Genomic DNA, 23,410 nt, shown 5'->3' with positions numbered 1-23,410 from the left:
AAGCTAGAAGATGCCGAAAAGTTCCCCATTCCATTGCTTTGTGGGACACATCAGGAAATTCTAGACTCGGGCGAGGTTTATTCATAGCCAAACAAGATAGCAACATGGCCACAACACATAACATTCTCAACCTGCGGTGAATATGGAGTCCCGGCCTATGTCGCCTTGGGATTTGATAACTTATGTTCTTTGTTTTGTTCAAAGAACCCCAGAACCCCACCCACTGTTGTCGATATCAGAAGTGCCTTGCTATTTTTACTCGGTTCTTTGATATCCTCTAGACTTGATCTCGACCAAGCTACTATGAGCTGATGTGACAAATATAGAATATCCCACGCTCATGCTGCCCTGGCCCTATACCTTGTTTGGAATCCAAATGCTTTGTTCATCAAGAAACAGGGTGCTACTACCATGGGTATTCGATCCGGGGCGCTCGGCGTGTTCATTCATCTCGTGCTTACCATCTACAATATGTGACTCTATTTCTTTCGACTGATAAAGGCGGCATTCAACCTGGCACGTTGGACAATGGATGCCTCTGGTTGTCCATTAAAGCACTTGGTTCGCACCGTTTCGGCCTTTAGTTCATAGTTTCCAACCTCCTCAGACCAATATAGGACACCCCAATATTAGGATATTGCTCTTGATTGAGCCCGTCGTGGCAGATTTTCAGATTCTTTAACTCCCAGTTTATCGCGATGAATGATTTCTCTCCGCTCGAGATTCCTCCCCCTTCAGATTTCCCGTGGAAGGCGGAGGAGCTCGACCACCCACCTCCACCTTTACCTTTTTACGATTTCACCCGTCTTCCTAATCCACCTAACGACTGGGAACATTTCAATATCAAGTTTAGAGCCGTTGCATCGGGTCATAGTCGTTCCTTGAAGCTCCCACAGGTGCAAGTGTTGATGAAGCATTACTTCTGGGGAATACATTATGATGAACAAACTAAGACCCCCATGACAACGAGAAAGAAGCCAAATCTCAAAACTCAACAGATGCTTCTGTTCAAACTCATCTACTACATGCAAGAACGCCATCGGCCGAAGACTTGGTTAGATATGCTCAATGTCAACCGAGATACTGGACCACGACTCTTGCGATATGACCTCGATCCGCGCCCAAGGCCACTCAGTAGGTGGTACAATACTCCTCCGGATGTGAGCACACGTATCTTAAATGCGTATATACGCCCTCATGACGCGCCACCAGACATGCCCGACTACCTTATTCAACAATATATGTACTCAGTTGACAGCTTGCACACACCACCCCCACCTCCGGCGCCAACAGTCGCCGCACAACAAGAGGAAATCCTCCGTATGCATCTGTTGCATCACATGAACCCAGGAGTCCAATTTAAACCGGCTTTTTCATTGACCGATCCGCCGGGCAAGAAGATTACAGGCCCTGAAACAGGCCAAAAACGGAATTCAGACGAAGACAGGCTATACCGTCGCAAGCGCTCAAGACAAATTTCACCCGGTGCTCCTGCTTACCGAGGTCGGCCTCGCTCCCCAACTCCGCCGTTTCAAGAGCCCGTCTTTGCTGCTGATGATATCACAACTTTCACCTGGGCACCTGGTCTGGCACCTTCACATACAGTGGCTCCCATTGGAAGGCACCAATTGAGTCCCCTTGTCCCGCAACCTCTAGGGCCGGTTGATACGCGAGAGATTACGGATGCCGTGGAACGGGCTGTGATGCAGATCGTGTATGCTGATTTAGACCGCGATCCCACCCTTCCGTCTATTGAAAAGCCTATTCGCCACCGGACTGCCCAGTGTTACAAGGATATTCTCTCGCTAAAACTTGGATCATTTCCTACCACGGCAAATGTAAAGTTGTCGCCATTGACCTTTGATTGGGATCCAAATGGCCCTGTATTTCCGGTCCGGGGCCGCGGCCCTATCTGGGATTCAATGTCTTGTGCAACGGATGCTGTTATTGTAGCGGGAATGCTACTTCATGCTGGTTGCACCAAGATAGATCGTGCAAACAATCGAGCGGCGGAGTTCAAAGATATCGAAAAAGCATTCATCGAAGTGACAATGGCGAGCTGGGAGACCTTCGACGATAAGACTTCTATCTTTGTGCGTGATGAGTGGCTCCGTATGTTTATTGATGGCTCAAGCGGTTTGAAAATGGGACAACCGATTCCTCCCTGGGCGGTTTGGTCGGTGGCCACGAGAAGCTTCGCTCAATTCCGCTATTTCCACGTTGAGCGAGTGACCCCTTGCAAATGCCAATACGCGCTTCCGTTTTACAACTCCCATCAAGGATCGTGCATTTTACCTGGCTACTTACCGGGTGATGAAAATGGAGTAGATCTACAAGTGTTGATCGAGCGATGCTTTTACCCACGAAAGTCTTTCAAGTGTGACAAGTGTGGTGATCCGACGGGAGTTACTGGAGAACGAAAGATCGGTCAACTCCCGCTGCGTCTGGTGGTAACCTCTGATCTCAAGACGCGAATCCGAAATCACACGGAGAATCTTAAGTTTAACTACATAGACTACGAAGACAAGCAACAGGTCGCACACTACCGTTGGCTTGGCGGCATTTATAACAACGAGTCCCATGCTCGTTTGTTTTGGACGGATACGACACGGGGCGAGAAAGATGATGGGAATATTATGATGTACGACAGCCAGGTTAATTCCGGGATTATCGTCGGTGGAATCCCAGCATTTAAACGTGAAGAAAAAGTACCCACTGAATGGGTCAGCCACCACGCTATTCCGCTCCTTTTCTATGAACGAATCATGAATCCCACCACCGAACTTTTGGCCAAAGCCACCAACGCGATGCTTGAGTTGGGCAATTGCCTGGGCGAGAACAAGAACGTTCTCGAAGAACACATCCCTTGGAAGCGATCAACTCCTCCATTGCAGCGCGAGCCATGGCCTCGTATACTTTCACACAATGGTGAACGCTTCAGCAATTTCAACCCGGGATGGGCAACAGCGAGAACATCTCCCAACCCAGCCACTGCACAGACTGTCACACCACCTCTGGCACCTATGCAGATTGACCCGGCGCTTCTTGATCCATTGGTCATTGACCCATCACTCCTTGATCCGTCGCTTTACACCACCACCACACCTCCGGAATTCGACCTGACCTCATTCTTTGATGTGAATGGACTTGGTGACCCGTCGGGCAGTGAATATAACCCAACTGAGAATACAAACAAGAACCATCTATTCAAATCGATGATGCAGAGTCCACGCTGGCTCCCTCCAAATCCCGATATGTGGCCGTCAGGTTTACCTAGCGAGGAAGGAGCTCTGGACTTCCCCGAGCTACCTATGTCACCCCAGTCGCCCGAACTAGGCAATCGCAAGGGCAAGGGTACTGGCCGGTCAGATTTTCCCATGCCAGATGCAGAGAGTATCCCTGAGCTTCGAAGCCGACTTTTCCGCAACCGGCACGGCAATGGACTCAAGAGGTCGGCAATGCAAACCTACGCTATTTCGAAGCAGGCTCTGAACCCAAGGGAGAAGCAGGCCCTGCGTACAGAGAAGGCGCATGCATTCAGCTCAAGGATGAGATTTAGTGATATAGACCAGAACGATGCGGAGGTGGAGAGAGAGGCGGAAATTAACCGAAAGAATGCCGAGATGCAACGGAGTCAGGACCTCTTTGAACGGAAAAGGAGAGAGGAACTTGAGAAGAAGAAGAGAGCGGAACAGAGAAAACAGGAGGAAGACGAGAAGAAAAAGAGAGAGGAGGTCGAGAAGAAGAAGAAAGAGCGAAAGAAGCAAAACGATCTCGAGAAGAAGAAGAAGGAAGAAGAGGCAGAAGATGAGAGTGAAGAGGTGATAGAGGAGAATGGCCCGAAATGGACGAGAGAGGAATATTATAAACAGCAAAAACAAAAGGACGAACAGAAGAAACAGCAAGAGGCGAAACCGAGAGTATCAAGACGGCCGGGATTGAGGAATTCGAAGAAGAAAAACACCGATCCAACTTGGAAACCTGGTGATAGTGATGCTGATGATGATGATGATGTCGATGATGCCGGTGATGCCGATGAAGTAGATTTGTGATTTAGTTTATCTAGTTCATTTAATAGGATTCAATATATACAATATACACTATTATAATACTATTAATACTATCGATACTAGTTGATATGGCCATCTACCAATCAGTGGACTCTTATTTGATATACCCGAGGCCCGAGTCTGTATAACACGAGTACAGACTACTCGGAGAACCAGTTAGTACATGTGTAGTACATATCTAGTGCATATCTAGTACCTTTCTACAGTCATAATGACTCGTTTTAATACTTAATACTAAAAAAACAAATTTACTACGTCGTATATATCCATACTAGCATAAGTATTATACACCCCAATATGGATATATCCGTGCCCGTTTCCCCGCAGTCCTACCCCAGACTTGAGGGTTTCCCCTTTCCTTTTCCCTCTTTTCTATTTCATATTACTCCGTACAATCCCTCTACTTCAATAACTACAAAATGTACTGACATCCACCAGTATCTTTATCACATTCTATGATTTATAATCTATTTACACGTCCGAATCCTGCATTCTGCAGTCCCAGATCTACTAACGCAGTGGGGAATTAATCCAAAAAACAAGCCAAAAACAAACAACAAGATACCACTCTACAGACGCGCTCTGGGAGGGCCAGTAGCAGTGTTGCTCTTCTTCGGTGCCGACACATACCCACCAAGAGTACCGTCAGTGTTGGTCACCGTACCCTGAGCATCACGTCGGATACCAAGTTCGATCAACTTGGCAAACACCTTGGCAAAGTGATCGAAGAACAACTCCTTATCCTCAGCATACCGCTTAACCCATGGGGCAAAGACCGGATCGGTGGAAAGCGCCATATCAGTCGGCAGCATCATTAATGGCTCCTCATCCTCCTCGGCATCGGGATCCTCATACACAAACTGAGTGTTACCCGACGCCATCTTGCGAGGCTTCCAGTCAAGCTGAAGCAGCAATTTGAAGAAAGAGTTCGAGAATCGCGTAGGGTTCGTCACCCACGGACCCTCGAATCCACTGCGGTCGCCGTGGCATCGGCCAAGGTTGTGTCCGCCCGTCAGCGCTACGATCTCCTGGTCGTTGAAACCCATGCGGTAGAAGATGAATCGCAGGTGGTCCGCGCCCTGGGCTCCATCCGGCAGACGTCCTCGTGGCGGCAACTTGGTATCGCCGATCAAATCTGTTCGTCCGCCTTGCCAGGGGATATCCGGTCCGCCCATCTCCTTGATCGCCACTACGCCGGCCAGTGTCCACAGATCCGAGTACGTGATCCAGGGGTGCTTCTCTTTAATCGGCTCTAGGAATGCGCGTCCGTGTTGCAGACCAGCGTTGGCGGGATCGCCACCCTCTGCTTCGTATCGCATACCGGCTCCGTTAGAGCCACCGGTGTCAGATTCGGCGTCATACGTGCCAGCGGAGTGCCTGTTTGTGAAATCGTTGTCAGTGACATTGTGTTGACAAGGGCTTATCGCCGTTGACCCGGGGACCCCCGACCGGGGAACGATATGGCTTCGAGAATTATATTTACTTACCATGCTAGTCGGACGAAGACGGGTCCTGCACTGCCGTCATCATAACCGGGCTTCTTCAGGATATCGGCAATGTCCTTGCGGACGGCGTCATAGTCATGAGTGCTCATTGTCGGGTATCGGCCGATAACACGGTCCGGGGTATGTTTATCGGGAGGAAATCGAGCAAACTCAACGTCGGCTTTTTCGAGATGGATTTGCAGAGGGTTAAGTGAAAGGACTGAAGATCAGAATGAGGAAAGAAAAGAGAAAGAGAACAAGAAAAAGAATAGGAAAAGATGAACCGAAAAAAGACCCCGGACTTTCCACATGAGAAGTCGGTGGATCCGCGGGCCGAATCAGCCTGCGCCTATTGAAGATGCCGAGGTTGGACTTGGACGCTTTGCTTATGATCTGTGATTCTTCGCAATACTTGCAATCTCCGATTGGATTGTTCAGTTCCGATCTGGGTTGCACATTTTTAGTGGTTATCATCTTATAAGTCCACTGAAACAACCGGAAGATATGTTACAAAGTCACATTCGCAATCAAATGCCGATCCAGACCTCGGAACTCATAAGCCGACTTCGCGGTTCGGATATTGCACTCATGTTACACTCATATCGATAGGCAAATCCGAGTCTTTCATGTTCGTTTATCATATTATTTGCAAGGTACAGTTGAAATGAGTCATATTTGACAAAGGTCAGACCTCTTTTGCCCTAACAATCAGGGCCAAACAAAGAAAAGCTGCGAGTGTGAATAGGGTTCCATGAAAGCTCAAAGAATATGAACAGTTCAAAGAAAATGAAGAGATTAAAGAAAAAATAGAGAACAATGGAACCTCATAGATCTGAGAAAATTCTGATCGAAATCAAAACTCTTCCTCCTTCACCCTTCCAAGCTTCTATCTCCACCCTCCACAACCTCATATTCTCCATCGACATCCTCTCCCTCGCCATCTACATTGTCATTCGAAGCATCCTCAGGTACTTTCTTCTTCAAACAAGCTCGCAGCATATCCCGCTCATTTTGTAGACGTGCCACCTCCCCTCGTGCCTCTCGCAGTGAGGTGCTCAACTTCCGCATCTTCGTCTGATACGCCCGGCCCAGCGCGTCTGCCTGACCAGCCAGTCGTGAGTACTTCTTCCGGATCCATTTCCTCTCTTTGCGCATTCGACGAACTTGTCGATCGAGCAAGTGTCGCTGCTTCACATCTGTGTCGCGGATTGTCTGGATCACATTGTCGATCACCCCAGTGTGCTGTGCTTGGAGTGTGCCTTCTTCAGAGTACTTGGCGATGCTTATGAAGGTTGCGCAGATGTCTGCTGCGACTGATGCCATCAGCTCGCCTTTTGTGGTGGAGGTTTGTTGTTCGAGGTTTTCAAGACGGAGAGCGCAGGATCCTGGTGTGTTTGGTTGCTGGCTTGGATGCTCTGGTGCCATCGCTGCTATCGATGGGGTGGTCGGCTTTTTGGATGAGATGGTTAGCTTGTCGGATGAGATGGTTGGCTTGTCGGATGAGATGGTTGGCTTGTCGGTTGACATGCTGAGTGCTCTGTTTCTTGCGAGAGACTGTTCTTGTGGAGACTCTTCTTGTGGGCTCTCTTCTCTTGGACTCTCTGGGGGTATGGAAGTCTCGGACATGGAGAGGAATAAGAAAGGAAGAAGAAAGGAAGGGTATAAATCTGAGAGGATATTATAAACTTGAAAGATTATGAAATCAGGTGAGGTTTTAGGTAAGAGTTGTTTTTCTTTCAACCCCAGCTTTCAGGTAACAAACATTGGCTTTGATCAGTTTCTTTCTTTGTTAAAGTGAGATTCATTGAGCAGTGTGACTAATATTATTCAACCATTGGCATAGTCATCCCTATCTTCTACCCACAGATACTAACTATAGTGCAGATACAATTGCATCGCCAACTTCTCTAGTCCCAGCCTTACCCCCAAGGTCAGGCGTCCGAATCCCTGAGTCCAGCACCTTGCGCACCGCATCCTCTACACGTCGAGCCTCATCTTCCATGCCTAAAGAGTATCGGAACATAAGCGCAACGCAGAGGATCATTGCAACTGGATTGGCAATGTTTTGTCCCGCAATTCTATAAAAAAGTTAGAACGGGGCTTCTTGGCATAGTTCTAGCACTTACGTCGGAGCAGATCCGTGTGTGGGCTCATACAGCCCGTAAGGTCGTGTCTTCAACGTCTTATCACCAGGCAGACCGTTGAGACTGGCACTTGGCAACACACCCAACGTACCCACAATAGACCCAGCTTGGTCGGAGATCATGTCGCCAAAGGTGTTGTCAGCCAGGATAACGCCATTTAAGGACCGCGGGTTCGTTGCTAGGATCAGTGATGCGGAGTCTGCCAGCTGGTGTACCAATTTCACTTGCGGGTATTCAGCTGCCATGGTCTTGTCCACTACCCGGCGCCAGAGTCGCGAAGAAGCTAGTACATTTGCCTTGTCTAGTGAGATCAAAGGCCAAGGGGGATTGTGTCGCAGTGCCACCTCAGCGGATAGACGGGTAACTCGTTGGATCTCGGCTTCGGAGTAGCCCCATTCGTCCATTGCTGGAGTAGAAGAAAAGGTTAGATTCCTGTTCGATCAACTGAATCTCAGCTCAGCCCACCGTATGTTTCTTCTTCGACCTTGCGGCCAAAATAGGCACCTCCACAGTTCTCCCGTACAACAACAAAATCAACCCCTTCGATAACATCGTGCTTGAATGGGCTGAACTCCTTGGCGATGGAGGCGCTGGGCGAGGTAGATGAGCACGGGCGTAGGTTTGCATAGATATCCATGGCCTTGCGCAGTTGGAGTAGGCCTCCCTCAGGCCCATCAAGACCACGACGTTGGTTGTCCCATTTCGGACCTCCAACAGCGGCGAAGAGCACTGCATCTGAGTCTAGAGCTGCCTGCTTGACTTCTTCGGTCACAGACTTGCCATGGGCATCAATACTGCAACCACCAATCAACTCCTGGCGCAATTCAAACTTGCGTTGGGGGGTCTCAAAGACCTTGAGAACCTTAACGGCTTCGGCCATGACCTCGGGGCCGATGCCATCGCCAGGTAGGACGAGGATATTGAAGTTTTTCGCCATAGTGCTATGGTATTTGTTGCTACAAAGGGCTATCTGGGGTAAATCAGATTCTTCTGATACTCCTCGCACCCAGGACTATATATATGGCCTATGTCGGAGGTCGGTCTTCAACCCGATTGATGCGGGGTTTCATTTGGTCGGGCTTTCGCCGATGACATCGCCTCCGATGTGCGGAGGTCTGTCACAGGGCTAAGGGGATATGCGGGTTAACTTTCTGTGGAGCTGTCAGTTGTGGGGATTAGTATGCAAGATCAGGCTTGAAGATGCCTGGACTGTCTACTCTAATATTAGGTAGTAGGGTACCTCGTCATGCATCAAACAGTGTGGTGTATGCCCTTATTTTCTGTCGCAAAAGATCCCCAATAGAAATATACCAATAGCGAAGCATATCTACCTAGATAGTGGAATAATATAACCTAACAGCAAATCGATAGGCGGATAGCCAAGGAGTATGAAAAGTTGTCACCTCAGGCACGTATCTGACTCTCCACATGCGGTTATCCGACGTAGAAACATCCAGTTCATCGTGGAATATTTTGATGATTTTAAACCCAAAAATCTTCCTACAATCGCCTACTTTATTTCAACTCCTTCTTCTTCATAAATCTTACATCTTTGGATCTCATTTACAGTCCGACCAATTCGGTAATAGGGCTTAGGGCCGATCATACCCCCTCCTGTTTGCACCGTTTGCATTGCGGGCATCATTTCTAAGCATTTGGACGATCTCCAATTCTCCGAAAGAGCAATACAATTTTCCTGTGACAAACCTGCAAGATGTCGCGCGTCGAAGAACTTCCAGATGACTTTGATGAGTCGCTCGACCTCAACAAGGCTCCTCCCGAGGTCGCCCAGGGCCTACCCCAGCCCGGGTTTGACGCCTTCGCCCCTACAAACGAAATTCCCTTCCCAATCAACGAGGAGGCACTGAAGGCGCGCCAGACCGATCCCAATGCGCCTGAACTTCCGCCCGCTATCGCGGCTATCCAGTCGCATACTCCAGAGGAGTTAATGGCAATGATGAATAAGACTCCTCTGTTCATGACTGATATTGAGAATGCGGGTGATGAGAGTACGTCGGATTATTCCTTGGGCATGATTGTTTGATTTAACTAACATGAATCGGTTTTCAGAGGGTGAAAACGTCCTCCTAGATGCCCTCCAGGCTTTGCAGAACGAAGGTACCAGGGGCGAAGTTGCGAATACCTTCAAGGGACAAGGCAATGAAGCTGTGCAGGAACTCAAGTGGATTGACGCTAAAGAGTTCTACACAAAGGCTATTGCTGTCATTAACGCCAAGGAGGATAAGTGGGAGAAGCCTGAAGATCCCGAGGAAGAGGCGGCACTGTTGCGCAAATTGGAGGAGGCGTCGCACATCAACCGGGCACTGTGCAACTTGGAACTAGGTATGTCTTATATTCCTGGCTGTATGGGACATTGGCTAATATATTTACTTAACAGGAAACTACCGCTCTTGTACTCTCGACTGTGCCGCCGCCCTCAAGTTCAACCCCAAAAACGTGAAGGCCTTCTATCGCTCCTCCTTGGCACTCTTCAAATTGGACAAAGTTGCCGAGGCTGAAGATGCTGCAGCTCGAGGATTGGCAATCGACCCAGAAAGTAAGGCTCTTAAAGAATCTGCGAGGAAGATTGCCGAGCGCAAGGCCCTCTTGGAGCGTGCTGCCGCGAGGAAGAAGGCCGAAGAAGAAAAGTTGCGCAAGCAGAATATGGTCCTCAGCACAGCTCTGCGCGCCCGTCAGATTAGAACCCGCAAAACCGAGCAGCCTCCTGATATGGAAGATGCCAAGATCCGTCTCGTCCCTGATCCTCTCTCGCCGGAGAGCACAATCGAGTTCCCGGTCGTTTTCCTTTACCCCATGGATGCCCAGTCAGACTTTATCAAGGCGTTCTCGGAGATGAACGCCATTGAGGATCATTTGAGTTACATCTTCCCCCTTCCTTGGGATACCAAGAAGGAATACACCCTCGAAGGTGTTGAATGCTTCATGCAGACTGTCTCTGGTGGTTTGATCAAGGCTGGCAAGAAGCTGCCTTTGTTGCAAATTCTCTCCGGTGGCAAGGTTGAGGTTGTGGATGAGCTTGTCAGCATCCATGTTGTGCCTCTCTCTAAGACCGGTAAATTCATCGCAGAGATGAAGGCTCGGAAGACTGGCTGAGCGGTATCTCATTAACATGAAGCCACTATCCAATTTTCAACCCATCCCATGGATTTCTATGGAATTCGCGTCCGAAAAATCATCGCACCCATGGGAGGAGCGCTATCCCCCTACCCATTGACCTGCTGGTCTGGATTTGGCTGAAACAGTGGTCCCTAACCACTCTTGACGCTCTGCTCTGGTCCTACCACAGAGCAACATGATGTTATAAAAATCTCTGATACCCCTTAAAAGCGCCAGCCTTGTTTACATAGATGCATTTTCAGATTCTTATAGATATCATAGGCGGAAATATCACTGGGAACAAGAGATCCCATCACTGATCATAATCCAACATACCCAAGGCTCAAGTGAAAGTGATCCATTGGCCCAGATTGGTCATAGCTGTTATTTGAATGACCTTGACCGTACGATGTGGATCGCAACTTATGATCACATGGTGTGTGCAGAGCGCTAATGTATGTTCAATTATCCAAAAGAGGGGATACGCTGTGGTGAAGACATACCTGGATTACCCACCTCATTCTGATTGTGATTTGGCAATATTCTACTTCCAAGGTTACCTAGGTCACTACCTAGGTATACGGGGCTTTCCTATTCCAGATGCCGCCGCTTTAATGAGAGTGCTCAGAGTCGGGCACGTGATATATTTAGCCAGGCCCTCTGATTACTCAGGGTTTGATCAGACCTCAGGCAGCTGGGCATCCCCCAAAGCCCAAATGGGCCGAGGTTTGGACCCAAGGTTTTTAAAAAGCCCAATGGGTTTTGGGGAGCCCTGCAAAGTACATAGGGAAAGCACGATGACTGCCCCCGTCAATCACACCCCAATACTGCTACTCCAAGGTGGAGATAACAGGAATAGCAAACATGTGTAATCTGTATACAGCCCTTTAATCTGCATTGCACTTCTTGGCATAGCACTTTCATTGACGTCTCCGTTATCAATCTTCATCAATTTAAGCTCGCCGTACCAGCCATGATTACCCGTGTATGTCCAACACGAGCAACGTTGTTTCTCGTTCGACATTTTCGTCAATTGCGCATCAATGCCCTCTCTTAGCTGAGCCTTGGTCAAGCGCGTCTTGCAAACGCCGGCGCGGGAATGGTACTCGAATTCGACCTCATTATGGACCCAGGTAGTGCGTTTGCGAAGGTCACTTGATGTTACGTTCTCCAATGAAACACGACCAGTAGTGTAATTGCTGGAGACGGATAGATTCTCCAGGCGAATCTCACCATTGGTGAAGATATCATCGAAAGCTTGCGTTCCATTATCGTGGAGATACCATTCGCCATAAGATGCATAGCCTTGGGCTCCAAGATTATAGGTCACCGCGTTGACTCCAACAACCTTGATTGAGCGCTTGGCGCTCGAGACGATTATAAATGTTGTCACACAAGAATCCGAGCTAGACATTGAGGATAAGACAGACTGAATCAAAGCCCCCATAGCGGAAACGCCCGTTAATATGGCATCAGGACCGAGACACCAATTCTGCCAGTACGTCATCTCGACGCGAGCCTAGATCAGTTTTGGCGCATGAGTGATTTCTGGAAGCTCCTGGGCCAGGGTCTGTAGAGGTAAAAAGAACAAAAAGGAGCGATAGCCACGTCATTTTGACTTAACTGGCTGAATGATCAAGATCTGTCATTCCAGGGGGTAAGTGATAGTCACGACACTGGTGTACTCAGGAAGACTTACTTTGGAGTATTAAATGGCTATGGGGTGATACTGATAAGAAATATAAAGCAACATCCCTCGGTGGCGGTGGGTATTTAATTAGGCCCTCAACGGCCGAATCTTGTGCATTGCCTCCCTCTTGACTGCTTTGAACCTTTTACCCTCTCTGTTCAAAATTTCCCTCGCTTCAAATCCAACTAGTGGGCAGAGATATTAAACTTGAATATGTAACTAGCGCGAGGTTCAAAGGTCAAAAGCTCCGGTTGGAGACTCAGTATTGAGATCCACTCAACATCTTGAGACTTTTAATCGAACTGAGGAAGATATTCTACCGCTAATGAAGCTTGGAACGAGACTGAGCGACTGATTGCTAACTACACACTCCTGCATCTGGTCTTATAGGGTAAGTCGGAGTAAATCGAACTCAATGTGTCACAAATTGTTCCTAGCCTCTCGGGCTATGGTACTCTCTCAACAGCGATTTCCTTTTTGGTTTCTCAAAAATTATCAGTACTAATGCATTTGTATCTCTGGTGATCCGAAAACTACTAACCTGAAGGCTTATCAATGAATCTCGACTACTATAAGCTAAAAGCTAGCCTCAGGCTTAGCCTTAAAACGAGCTCCACTAATCAAGAGTTTTCATCCGCCATGGCACTGACTAGTGCCCTGTGTACGCGGCCTCTGGTCAGAATTGAGTGCCTTCATCTCGCGAGAAGCCACGCCGGCAAATGGTCAGGACTTATATAATCAAAAGGGATCGTCTTCTCCACACCTTACTAGACAATTTTATTTCTCAGCGTGATATTATACCAGCAGGAACATATTACAGGTACGTTAGTGGGCTTTGCTCGTCTCTTTTACGATCTATTGCTTATATATAGGACTTGATATAGGTTTTACCATCTTCAAGCTGATTTCTTTGCCTTCATATATCTGTTCATGGGGGCACCAGTAATCTGGGTCTCACGAAACTTCCATTCGGGATTCAGTAGAGGACAAAAAACCGTTTACTTGATTGGTGTGGTGACATATATGATTTCATTGTTTGGCTTTTTAATGAAATTTCTATGGCAAGGTATATTAACTCTACCATATAATCTTCAATACCAGCTACTCATTCTTCAATAGCCCGGTCATACTCAGCTGATGAAATTCTGCGAACAATAATTTCTTATATACGAGATTTCTATTTCAGTCTTGGGACAATACCAAGGACCCTTTGCTCACTTTCGGTGGTATTCTATTTTCTTGCCTTTCTTATTTATATAGGGGTTCGTTTATACAGAGGTATATCGATCGCGTCTCTTCCTTTTCTCGTTATATTCATTCACTGACGTTATCATAGTACCGAAATCTTCGAAGGAGAAAATCATGGCAGAAACTCTTAAGATGAAAGATAACGGTCAATGGTTTCCGGATGATGCTAGCAAGACCCTCAACTAGATGATTGTGCATAGATCTCGACATTTCACGTGCATGAAAATTGGAATTCCCGCGGGTCACTTGGATATCCTGCCAATATTTGAATCAATCCATCAATTAATAAGCCATATACCTGATCTAGTTTGCTTTACATATATGCTGCTATGCAGGTTCCGCCATCAGATCCCTCTGAGGCGTAGAAAGCATAGTGCTAGCCTGTCAGGACTATCATGCGTAAAATATATGTAGCTCCTAGGATTCTATTATTCAGGTGATTATCCGGGTTCCTAGGGCTTTCTGTCGGATCTCCATCGCGTACAAGAATAGAAGTGTAAACAAGACAAAAACGCAACGGCGGTCAGATCTACAAATTGACCTAGCCAATCAGAATAATAGAGAATTCCCCTGTATCACCGAGTCAGCCAGCTGCTCCGCTTGCTACTTCCATGATTCTCCCTCAGTCCACTGCTTCGCTTCGGGGAATAGATTAAAATGATTATCACAAGCAAGGAATCATTTCACTATATTTTTGTTTGGATATACCAGTATGGATCGGGAAAAAGAAGACCGCTAACACAGATTAATTGATACTAAACGCATCGAGGCTATGTGACTAGTTGCATTTTATTATTGACGCTGCTCACCTCGACATTCAGATTCTGCTCAGAGAGCCAAAAGCGGCAAGGCCTGAGCACTAATACGGAAAGAGATCCCCGAGGAAATCAAGTATCTATTTTGTACCCCAAGATGTACAGAGAGGTCGAAAGAGAAAAAGAGATGATCGACAGCCTTGAAGATTCCCCGGATGTGTGGAAGCGGAGAAACCCGCATTTACCCGGTCTCTTTCTTCAGCTTCACGGAGAAATATGAAAAACGCCTCTTTTTGCCCTGAAGAAGATACGGAATTTGCTCCGCTGTCTCTTTATTCGTTTCTCTGCACTATTCACCATGTGACGCCGAGACCCGGGTCTATTTCTCTGGCTAAAGTGACAAATTTCATGCAGGAGCTCATGCTCATTAGGCATCTCAGTAGAAATCAAGCCCATTTGGCTATTCGAAAAGGCCGCGACAACTACGCCACGGCCAGTTGGTCCGCCAGCATTGTCAAATGTGAAACTCCCTAGCGCCGGAGCCCTGGAAATTGTAAGACCCTGACAATTTAGCTATCGCTGTTTATCTCCGACTATAAAAGGAGCTCAATCAACCCTTTGTATTCCTCATTCCAGGTTTAAACTGTGATCACTTCAATTACTGGCGTTGGTTACCTAGTCATGGTTCACTTCTCTACTATTGCCCTGGCATTGGCCAGTGTTCTTCCTCAGCTGTATAGTTTATCTTTCAATTCATAACATACTTTGACAGTCATTGATGCCCTTTTTTTTCAATAGGACTCAAGGAGCCGGGTTACACACCGCTGCCGTTGCAAAGGGAAAGCTATACTTCGGGTCTGCCACTGATAACCCCGAGTTGACTGATGCTCCATACCTTGCCCAATTGAGCAACACAGATGACTTTGGTCAAATTACTCCCGGAAATGCACAGAAGGTTGGACAAGCCTTGCCGTGCTATTCAGCCCCTCGCTAATTCTTGCTAGTGGGATGCAAGTGAGCCCTCCCAAAATACCTTCTCCTATACCAAAGGAGATGACATTGCCAACCTTGCTGCTACAAATGGCCAAAAGCTGCGATGTCATACTCTGGTTTGGCATAGCCAATTACCCAGCTGGGGTAAGTTTTGTTATCTCGAGTATTCTTTCAATGGACGATCTAATGGTGAAATAGTCTCAAGCGGCTCCTGGACTAACGCAACTCTGCTTGCTGCCATGAAGAACCACATTACCAACGTGGTGACTCACTACAAAGGCAAATGTTATGCTTGGGATGTTGCTAACGAAGGTGAGTGCGGAACCTAAAACCAACGATATCATCATAATCATCAAGTAGCTAATATACGGATTGCTAGCTCTCAACGAGGACGGTACCTATCGTGACAATATCTTCTACCAATACATCGGCGAGGCATACCTTCCCATCGCATTTGCAACAGCAGCTGCCGCAGACCCAGCTGCCAAGCTCTACTACAACGACTACAACATCGAATCAGCTGGTTCCAAGTCAACAGGTGCCCAAAGAATCGTCAAGCTCGTGCAGCAGTATGGGGCCAAGATTGATGGCGTCGGCCTACAGGCACACTTCATTGTCGGAAGTACCCCTAGTCAGAGCGCGCAGACTACCAACTTGGCTGCGTTCACAGCCCTAGGTGTCGAAGTTGCATACACTGAACTCGACATCCGTATGACTCTACCATCAACTGCTGCCTTGCTTACCCAACAGTCGACTGATTACCAAAATACCGTTGCAGCGTGTGTGGCAAACGCCAAGTGTGTTGGAGTTACTATTTGGGACTACACTGACAAGTACTCTTGGGTTCCTAACACGTTCTCTGGTCAGGGTGATGCGTGTCCGTGGGATGCGAACCTGGCGAAGAAGCCCGCCTATGCGGGTATATTAGCTGCTCTGGGTGGTACAACTTCTACCACTTCCACTACGTCTACTTTTGTTACTACCACAACTAGTTCCAGTTCCGGTGGTACTACTGGCGTCCCTCTCTATGGTCAGTGTGGTGGCTCGGGCTGGACTGGAGGCACAACTTGCGCAAGTGGGACCTGTAAATACGCCACTGAGTGGTACTCGCAGTGTCTATAGGCTTGCCAGGGCAATTATTTCCGTTGATGAAGGGGACTAAGCCAGCATGTACCGATCCGCCTTTGAATTTCACAAACTTGACCTCATTGTGGATTACAACCCTAACTAGTGTTTTCTTTGAAAGAAGCATCACCTCAGGCTTACTTTGTAAGGAATTATCCGAGTCAGAGTCGTACTCCACTGCAACCCGAACAAAATTTATGATCGTAAACAGACATTATATTTCTCTGGCCCATATTTTACCGCTCAATAGTTAAAATAGTAGGGGTGGCCGTATGGCATCATTGCCTCTGTTGACAAGTTTTCTGCCGACGCATGGGTGATTGGAACACCTGCGTTCTGGGGAAAAATTAGGGTTACCATAGAACTGCATCTGGGTTGGTGGAATACCAGAAACCCCAGGATATGGATAGTGCTCCATACTAACGGGACGTGTTTGATCAATCAAATGCGCCCCGGCAGATAGTGATTCGTGTTTTGGCCTCAATTCCAATGGCGATGTGGACATGTTGGTAGAAGGGCCAACAGACTGGTATTGGGCGTTTGGGGCCAAATGCATTGTTGGGCTGTAAGGATTGGAAGGATTGTATGATGACGCCCTCGAGATGTCTCTAGAGGTAGCTTGGGTTATATCGAGGCTAGAGATTCCATCGCTGCACTCAGACTCGACGATTCTCCGAGAAGAGACTGATTCGATTGGCGAGCTTTGTCCGCTGGATGTATCTTCTGTCATTTGAGGAAGATTGGTGCGAGCTATAGACACGGGTTTTCCATCTAGATAACACATGTGAGCATTGGGAACTTTAGAAGAATGCGTGCAAGTATGTACCTGAAATCCCATCGATGAAGTTTTCCTCCTCCTCGCGGACTCGGTATGCCTCGTCCAGGATTTGTAGTCGCTCGACCGGGAGGATTTGACGGCGGATGGGCTGATCGCATTGTTTTAGCCTGGCAGTTGTGATCCCGTGGCTTTCGCGCATCTCGCAGAGCATGTACACCAAAAGTCGAATCCGTTCTGATCATTGTCAGCTTAGTAGGCCATTTGGAAGGATAGTGTTGTCTTACCAACTTTGGGAAGATGATCCGGCTCCCGATGGCTCACTCCACGCGGCCACCACGGTGGCTTGGTTGCCTCTGGATTCAGCTGCTGGGTTCTCCCTTCAACAATTTTCCGTCCATTGTATGGGTAGTTGACTTGCTTGCGCGGCTCAATTAATTTGATGTAGGCTTTGGCAATGATTCGGCAGTTTGTTTGTTGCAAGTTTTGGAAGATTTTCTCATAGTAGAGACGCAAAAGACCTCTCTCTTTTACAGAGATTGAGGCTCTTTGATGTAGAGCCAAGTTGAGGTTCCGACCTCCGAAATCCTTCTTGGGTTGTGAGCTGGCTTGTAGAGGCCAAGGCTCGCTTGAGGGCCACACTGTCGGCTGAAACGAGGGGTCTGATTGAAATGGGGCTTGCATCCTGTGTTGACTACCCCCCATTTCACTATAGGTCACCCCCTGCGACAGAGCAGAGCTGTGGTTGTTAAATGGGAGCTCCCCGCTAGACACTGGGACTTGGGGAGAAACTGTTCCAAATCAATAAAAAAACACCTCATGTGGGGTAAATAGAACCCCTACCTTGAGATTGTGCTGCCTGGGCCGCTTCTCTCGACATTGCCACCGCTCGGAGGAATTCCCCCGTGACTCTAGGAGAGAGAATGGTTTCGCGGCTCTCTGAAATAGACTCAGAGGCTCTTTGGCAAAGATTTCCATCGTTATCTATGTAGATCATAGCAAAATGGGTATATTCAGGTTCCCCTGGTGATCGCCTGGACATCTTTTTTTCTGGGGGCTTAGTTCGGGTCAGTCAAGGTCATTGGTCACATAAAAGGGAAGTAAATACCCTATAATATGGACCCAATGGCTAGCCCCAGGTTTTTGTATGGCAAATTTGTCAAATGAAACCTACGAGCCACAGGGGAAGCAGGAGATGTGGGGGTTTTCTACAGGAAATTTCGTATGGGAGGAAGCAGATCAAGTGAAAGAGAGAGAGCATGCGGCGATGATCCCACAGTAGCGATGCCTCTGGCCAGCTTCCGACTGCCGATCAGTTAGTATCGAACCAAATTGTGCTTTGACTTGAAGATTTATAAACAGATCTTTTCAGGTGCGCTAACTACTGCGTACCATGTATGTAACTGACTATAGCGCGTCAAAAGTGGAGGCCCAACTTCCAAGTTCTGTGGAGACTCGAAAAGTACTGATCTGCAAAGCGTCAAAGCAGATACTGTATCGAAACAGACTACGGAGATGTATTTTAGGGCCTGGATTCGGATTTCTTTTCCCGTTTTTCCCGTTTGATAAATAGACAGGAAAATTCCCCGGATAACCACGATAACCCGACCTATTTGAACTTGACATTTGCAACGCCCAACTATTTGCGTAGTGTGGTCTATCAAGGGCCAGCCATATGCTATGTGGAGTGTGGCTAGGTAGTTATGCCCACAAAGTCCCACGACTCATTGAAACATGTTGTCAAGTACTATGCATTTATGCATGCTGAAATTACCAGGTCTTTACAAACCGGAAAATCAATGGACCGTCATGATAACGGTACCATACAAAAATACATACATTGCTTAATCAGCTATGTCCGCCGAGATTGGAAAAGAGCGGATCTTGTCATTTTAGTTAGTTAGAGAATTTACATATGTCAGATTTACCATACATTGTCGTATCCGTCTATTTCTGTCAGTTATGAGCCCGGCTTCGTTCCAATTAAGATCTGTCTACAACATATAGACCATCTTTTACCTAGCTGTCGCCGATTCACAGTGGTTTTGACAACGGTCAACCCCTGAATCGTCGAAGCACCCCTATCTCCTTCGAAGAAGATCAGATTCATCGACGAAAATCGACAATAATGAATATCATGTCAAGCCTCTCCGCGGCCTCCTCCCGCGTCATTTTGAAGGATACAGAATCATGGGATGCATGGCTCTCATATATTAAAGCAATTGCAGTTGCATATAAAGTATGGGATCAATGCAATCCGTCTCTTAAGGAGGAAGAACGTCCTAAATTGGAACCACCTGAAGAGATCATCTCTGTCAAAGATGCCATAAAAGAATACCCAGAACACTGGTTCAATGTGAGGCTATCCCTAAAAGCAGATTGGGATGCAGAGAACAGAGCCTATCAGTCGAAACTACAGGCATTAGATCTAGTGGCGGTGGCAATTAGGCAGTCAGTTGATACTCCCTACCAGCCCTTTATCATTGATATACCATCACCTTTGGAGCTGATGCTCAATCTCCACAAACGATTTGCACCAGAGAGCGATCCTACATACAAAACTAAGCTCCGTCAACAGTGGCGGAACCTAGATAGAGGCCTAGATCGGAACACCGATATCGAGAAATGGCTTCTAAACTGGGAATCGCTTTACCAATCGTGTAAGAAGGCAAGGATGCCAGAAGCAGAGGATGCCACGAATCAATTCCTTGAAGCAATCTCTATAATGTCGCCTGGATTCTATGAAACATGGGCTCTCAGAGTACAGGATAATCAGGACATCCCTTTCTTCGAAATCATGACTCGGTACAAAGCCCACTGGAAGATTACCCATGGCAGGCCGGCTGCGCAAAGAGGCATCTCAAAGGCTGCTTTCTCGACATGGCAAGGCAATGAAGAAGCAAAGCCTATAGAGGCAAGGAATGATGGCCTAGAAAGAAGGCCATGTCCATGTGGCAGGGTAAAATCGAGAGTTCATATGCCTTGGGCCTGCTGGGAAATCTATGAAGATAGAAGGCCTGCTAATTACCAGCCCTCACCGGCATTGAAACAGAAGTGGGAGAAGGCCATGAAGGCTAATCCTAGATGGAAGGCAATTGTCGACAAGAAGCGAGCTGCATATGCAGAAGGCCAAGGGGGGACCCTTGCTAAAGAGCAAGCGAATACAACCCTCGACGATGAAGCCTTTGGCTTCTTGACAACCAACGCAGTCAAAATTGACACCGTTATGTCAACAAAAATCAAGGATTTTGAAGCCACAACTACACCTACAGAAGACAGATGGGTAGTTGATACAGGTGCTCAAATCCACGTATGCAACAATCGGAGCTTGTTTAGCACCTTTGAAAGCGTACAGAGCAACGTCAAAGTGGGAGATACAGAGACGAAGGTGGCCGGTATAGGCACTGTGGTCATCTATGGTGTAAACCCTACCACTGGAAGCGCCGTTAAGATGAACCTATTTCAAACTAGGTACTCGCCAAACTTCCATAGTAATCTGATATCTCATGGATTGATGATGAAGGGGGGCCTATTAATGAATCTCAGAGCAAACTGCATTGAGACAATTGATGGCCATCGTCAGATCTATAAGATCTACCACGATCAGAAGCTATCATGGCTCACCCAGACAAGGGGTTTTATAACCCAAAAGGCATCAGATTTGAAGCCTGAAATGACGTTTGCCACTAAGAAATCCAATCAGGAGCCAAAATCTGAGGCTTCAATTGAGCTCTGGCATCGTCGATTAGGCCACATTGGCAAGGCGCGAATTGTCAAACTGGCAGAGATGACTGAAGGAATCACTATTGCAAGCAACCCAGGCAAAGAAATGCAGGTATGTGAAGCTTGTCAATTGGCAGATGCACCTAGGCAAATCTCTCGCCGGAAGATAGGCCAGGCATATGGTATATTAGGGAGAGTACACTTCGATCTAGTACAAAACCAGCCTGCCTACAACGGTCATATATGGATGACGCACTTCTATCTCGATGGAATAAGGTGTCACTTCGTATTTACCCATATAAAGAAGAGCGAGTGTCAGATGGCAGTTCGTAAATTCTTAGCATTGATCCGAAACTGGTTGAAAATCGAGATCAGGGTATTTCATTATGATAATGAGAGAAGCGCCGGCAATGAGGTTGAATCTATGATTGAAGACGAAGGGTGTACCATTGAGCATGCACCACCTGGCTTGCCAGAGATGAATGGACCAGCAGAGAGATCTGGAGGCATGATAGTAAGGAACGGCAGAGCATTGCTCAATGGTACGAACCTACCCCACAATCTATGGCCAGAGACGATGTATGCATCTGCATATATGATGAATCGTACCCCTACAAAGATGGATGGTAAGTGGATCATACCATGGAAGGAATTGATGCGCTATGCGGCTCCAGATGGCTTAAAAGATCAAATTGTCAACCTGTCGAATATGAGGCTATATGGGTGCTTAACGTACTCAAGGCTTCTGAAGAGAGTACAATCTAACAAGATGGCTCCGAGAGCAGAGATCGGCTATCTTGTAGGCTATGTTTCAAAGAGCCTATACAAGATCTGGTTTCCATACAAAGGGCGAGCAGGCATAGGCAGAGTTGAAGTTGTAAGAGATGCTGTATTCGATGAATCGAGACAGTACTCTAAAACGAAGCCTTTACCGCAAGAAGAAGATGCAATTAGTACTATGACAAATGGACTAAGCGCTAAGAACTGGCCCCAAGTGCTCTCAATGGAAGAAGCGCAGTCAGAATTGAGCATAGAGATGCGTATGCCGATGTCAATTGCTCGCATAACTCTCAATGATGACGTCGAAAACCGAGAACAAGGTACTGCACCAGAGGCGGTAAATGAAGAAATCCAGGAATCTAGAGTTGTGGAGCAAGCTCAAACTCTAGATAGTAGGGAGGAGACACCAAGGGTCCCCCCTTTAAAGGAAACACCTGTTTTACCTTTAACACCGGCTTCAATGGCAGGCCCTGCTTCAGTGGTAGAACATATCTCAATGATAGAGGTAAGGGATCAAGAACAGATCCCTGGGAGCTTCCCTATGTCACCACAGAGAGCCTCACCACAAAGAGCACTATCGTCGATTGCTACGATTGAGAGTACGCCACATGAGAGATCTCCTACCTCGCTATCTTCGCCAGATCCGATCAATGTCATACAGTCGATCGAAGCTGAAGGGGGAGAGGGAGATCAATATGATGAAGATGAAGCAGAGATAGAGCGTCAATTGCAACAAGAGATGCAGTATACGCCTACTCCAGAGCCAGAAGATCGGCCTACTAGAGAGATCTCTGCGTCAATTGATGAATCTAACATCATCTCAGGCCCCAGAATACGGAAGCCAAAGGCAGATCCAGACTACACTGCATATCTATCGCTAGACGAGAAACAGCTAGCCGAGCCACCAAGCCTTCTATATGCCTTTACAACAGGTATTACGAAGAAGCTCAATATGCAAAACAGACTGCATAGAGATCAGATGCCTCCACCACCAGAGAACTGGAAGCAGCTAAAAATCCATCCCTTTGCCACGCAATTGAAGGCAGCTGCGGAGTTTGAAATTGAGACCTTAAAGGCTAAAGAGACCTTCTCTCAGGTTGCATTACCGAACAAAAAGAGCACCCAGATCTTGCCATTGAAGTGGGTATTTACATACAAATTTGATGCAGATGGTATGCTCGAGAAGTTCAAAGCAAGAATCTGCGTGAGAGGAGATCTACAGTGGATGTCAACTGAAGAAAAGAGAGCTGCTACACTAGCTGTCAAAACAGCGAGAGCAGTATTCGCACTAGTTGCCGCCTTTGATCTAGATATGATTCAGAGAGATGTGGTTACCGCATTCCTGAATTCAATGCTAGAAAGCGAGGTTTATACCAAGTGTCCACCAGGCTTCGAAGCACTAAATCAGTGCTGGCTCCTGCATAGAGCCCTCTACGGATTGCGCATGTCACCAAGGCTTTGGCAGCAAGAAGCTACAAAGGTGCTAGTAAAACTAGGCCTTACCCC

The 23,410-nt window shown here is 47.3% G+C and overlaps 8 protein-coding genes across 8 annotated transcripts; 3 read left to right on the top strand and 5 right to left on the bottom strand.

Moving 5' to 3' along the window:
• Positions 1 to 698: 698 nt before the first annotated feature.
• On the top strand, positions 699 to 4,052 carry N7487_010790 (uncharacterized protein; the record flags this gene model as incomplete). Its single annotated transcript, XM_056878520.1, has 1 exon — positions 699 to 4,052. The coding sequence occupies one exon, from the start codon at positions 699 to 701 to the stop codon at positions 4,050 to 4,052; it is 3,354 nt and encodes a 1,117-aa protein (XP_056723839.1).
• Positions 4,053 to 4,639: 587 nt separating this feature from the next.
• On the bottom strand, positions 4,640 to 5,664 carry N7487_010789 (peroxidase; the record flags this gene model as incomplete). The annotated part of the gene is made up of 2 exons (XM_056878519.1): positions 4,640 to 5,447; positions 5,558 to 5,664. The coding sequence occupies 2 exons, from the start codon at positions 5,662 to 5,664 to the stop codon at positions 4,640 to 4,642; spliced, it is 915 nt and encodes a 304-aa protein (XP_056723838.1).
• A 760-nt stretch (positions 5,665 to 6,424) lies between these two features.
• Positions 6,425 to 7,081, bottom strand: N7487_010788 (uncharacterized protein; the record flags this gene model as incomplete). Its single annotated transcript, XM_056878518.1, has 1 exon — positions 6,425 to 7,081. The coding sequence occupies one exon, from the start codon at positions 7,079 to 7,081 to the stop codon at positions 6,425 to 6,427; it is 657 nt and encodes a 218-aa protein (XP_056723837.1).
• A 346-nt stretch (positions 7,082 to 7,427) lies between these two features.
• On the bottom strand, positions 7,428 to 8,635 carry N7487_010787 (3-isopropylmalate dehydrogenase; the record flags this gene model as incomplete). The annotated part of the gene is made up of 3 exons (XM_056878517.1): positions 7,428 to 7,632; positions 7,681 to 8,104; positions 8,164 to 8,635. The coding sequence occupies 3 exons, from the start codon at positions 8,633 to 8,635 to the stop codon at positions 7,428 to 7,430; spliced, it is 1,101 nt and encodes a 366-aa protein (XP_056723836.1).
• Positions 8,636 to 9,412: 777 nt separating this feature from the next.
• On the top strand, positions 9,413 to 10,812 carry N7487_010786 (HSP70/90 family co-chaperone CNS1; the record flags this gene model as incomplete). The annotated part of the gene is made up of 3 exons (XM_056878516.1): positions 9,413 to 9,707; positions 9,769 to 10,041; positions 10,097 to 10,812. The coding sequence occupies 3 exons, from the start codon at positions 9,413 to 9,415 to the stop codon at positions 10,810 to 10,812; spliced, it is 1,284 nt and encodes a 427-aa protein (XP_056723835.1).
• An 817-nt stretch (positions 10,813 to 11,629) lies between these two features.
• Positions 11,630 to 12,229, bottom strand: N7487_010785 (uncharacterized protein; the record flags this gene model as incomplete). The annotated part of the gene is made up of 1 exon (XM_056878515.1): positions 11,630 to 12,229. One exon carries the CDS (start codon positions 12,227 to 12,229, stop codon positions 11,630 to 11,632), a length of 600 nt encoding a protein of 199 aa, XP_056723834.1.
• Positions 12,230 to 15,189: 2,960 nt separating this feature from the next.
• N7487_010784 (putative endo-1,4-beta-xylanase) lies at positions 15,190 to 16,623 on the top strand (the record flags this gene model as incomplete). The annotated part of the gene is made up of 5 exons (XM_056878514.1): positions 15,190 to 15,242; positions 15,307 to 15,463; positions 15,513 to 15,645; positions 15,700 to 15,813; positions 15,881 to 16,623. 5 exons carry the CDS (start codon positions 15,190 to 15,192, stop codon positions 16,621 to 16,623), a joined length of 1,200 nt encoding a protein of 399 aa, XP_056723833.1.
• A 246-nt stretch (positions 16,624 to 16,869) lies between these two features.
• Positions 16,870 to 18,085, bottom strand: N7487_010783 (DUF2841 domain-containing protein; the record flags this gene model as incomplete). Its single annotated transcript, XM_056878513.1, has 4 exons — positions 16,870 to 16,962; positions 17,051 to 17,397; positions 17,453 to 17,638; positions 17,689 to 18,085. The coding sequence occupies 4 exons, from the start codon at positions 18,083 to 18,085 to the stop codon at positions 16,870 to 16,872; spliced, it is 1,023 nt and encodes a 340-aa protein (XP_056723832.1).
• Between the last annotated feature and the right edge of the window lie 5,325 nt (positions 18,086 to 23,410).

Source organism: Penicillium crustosum (assembly GCF_028827405.1).
Source record: "Penicillium crustosum strain IBT 35664 chromosome Unknown utg000005l_segment0_segment0, whole genome shotgun sequence".
Taxonomy (NCBI): Eukaryota; Fungi; Ascomycota; class Eurotiomycetes; order Eurotiales; family Aspergillaceae; genus Penicillium; species Penicillium crustosum.
This window is presented reverse-complemented; position numbering and strand designations above follow the sequence as displayed.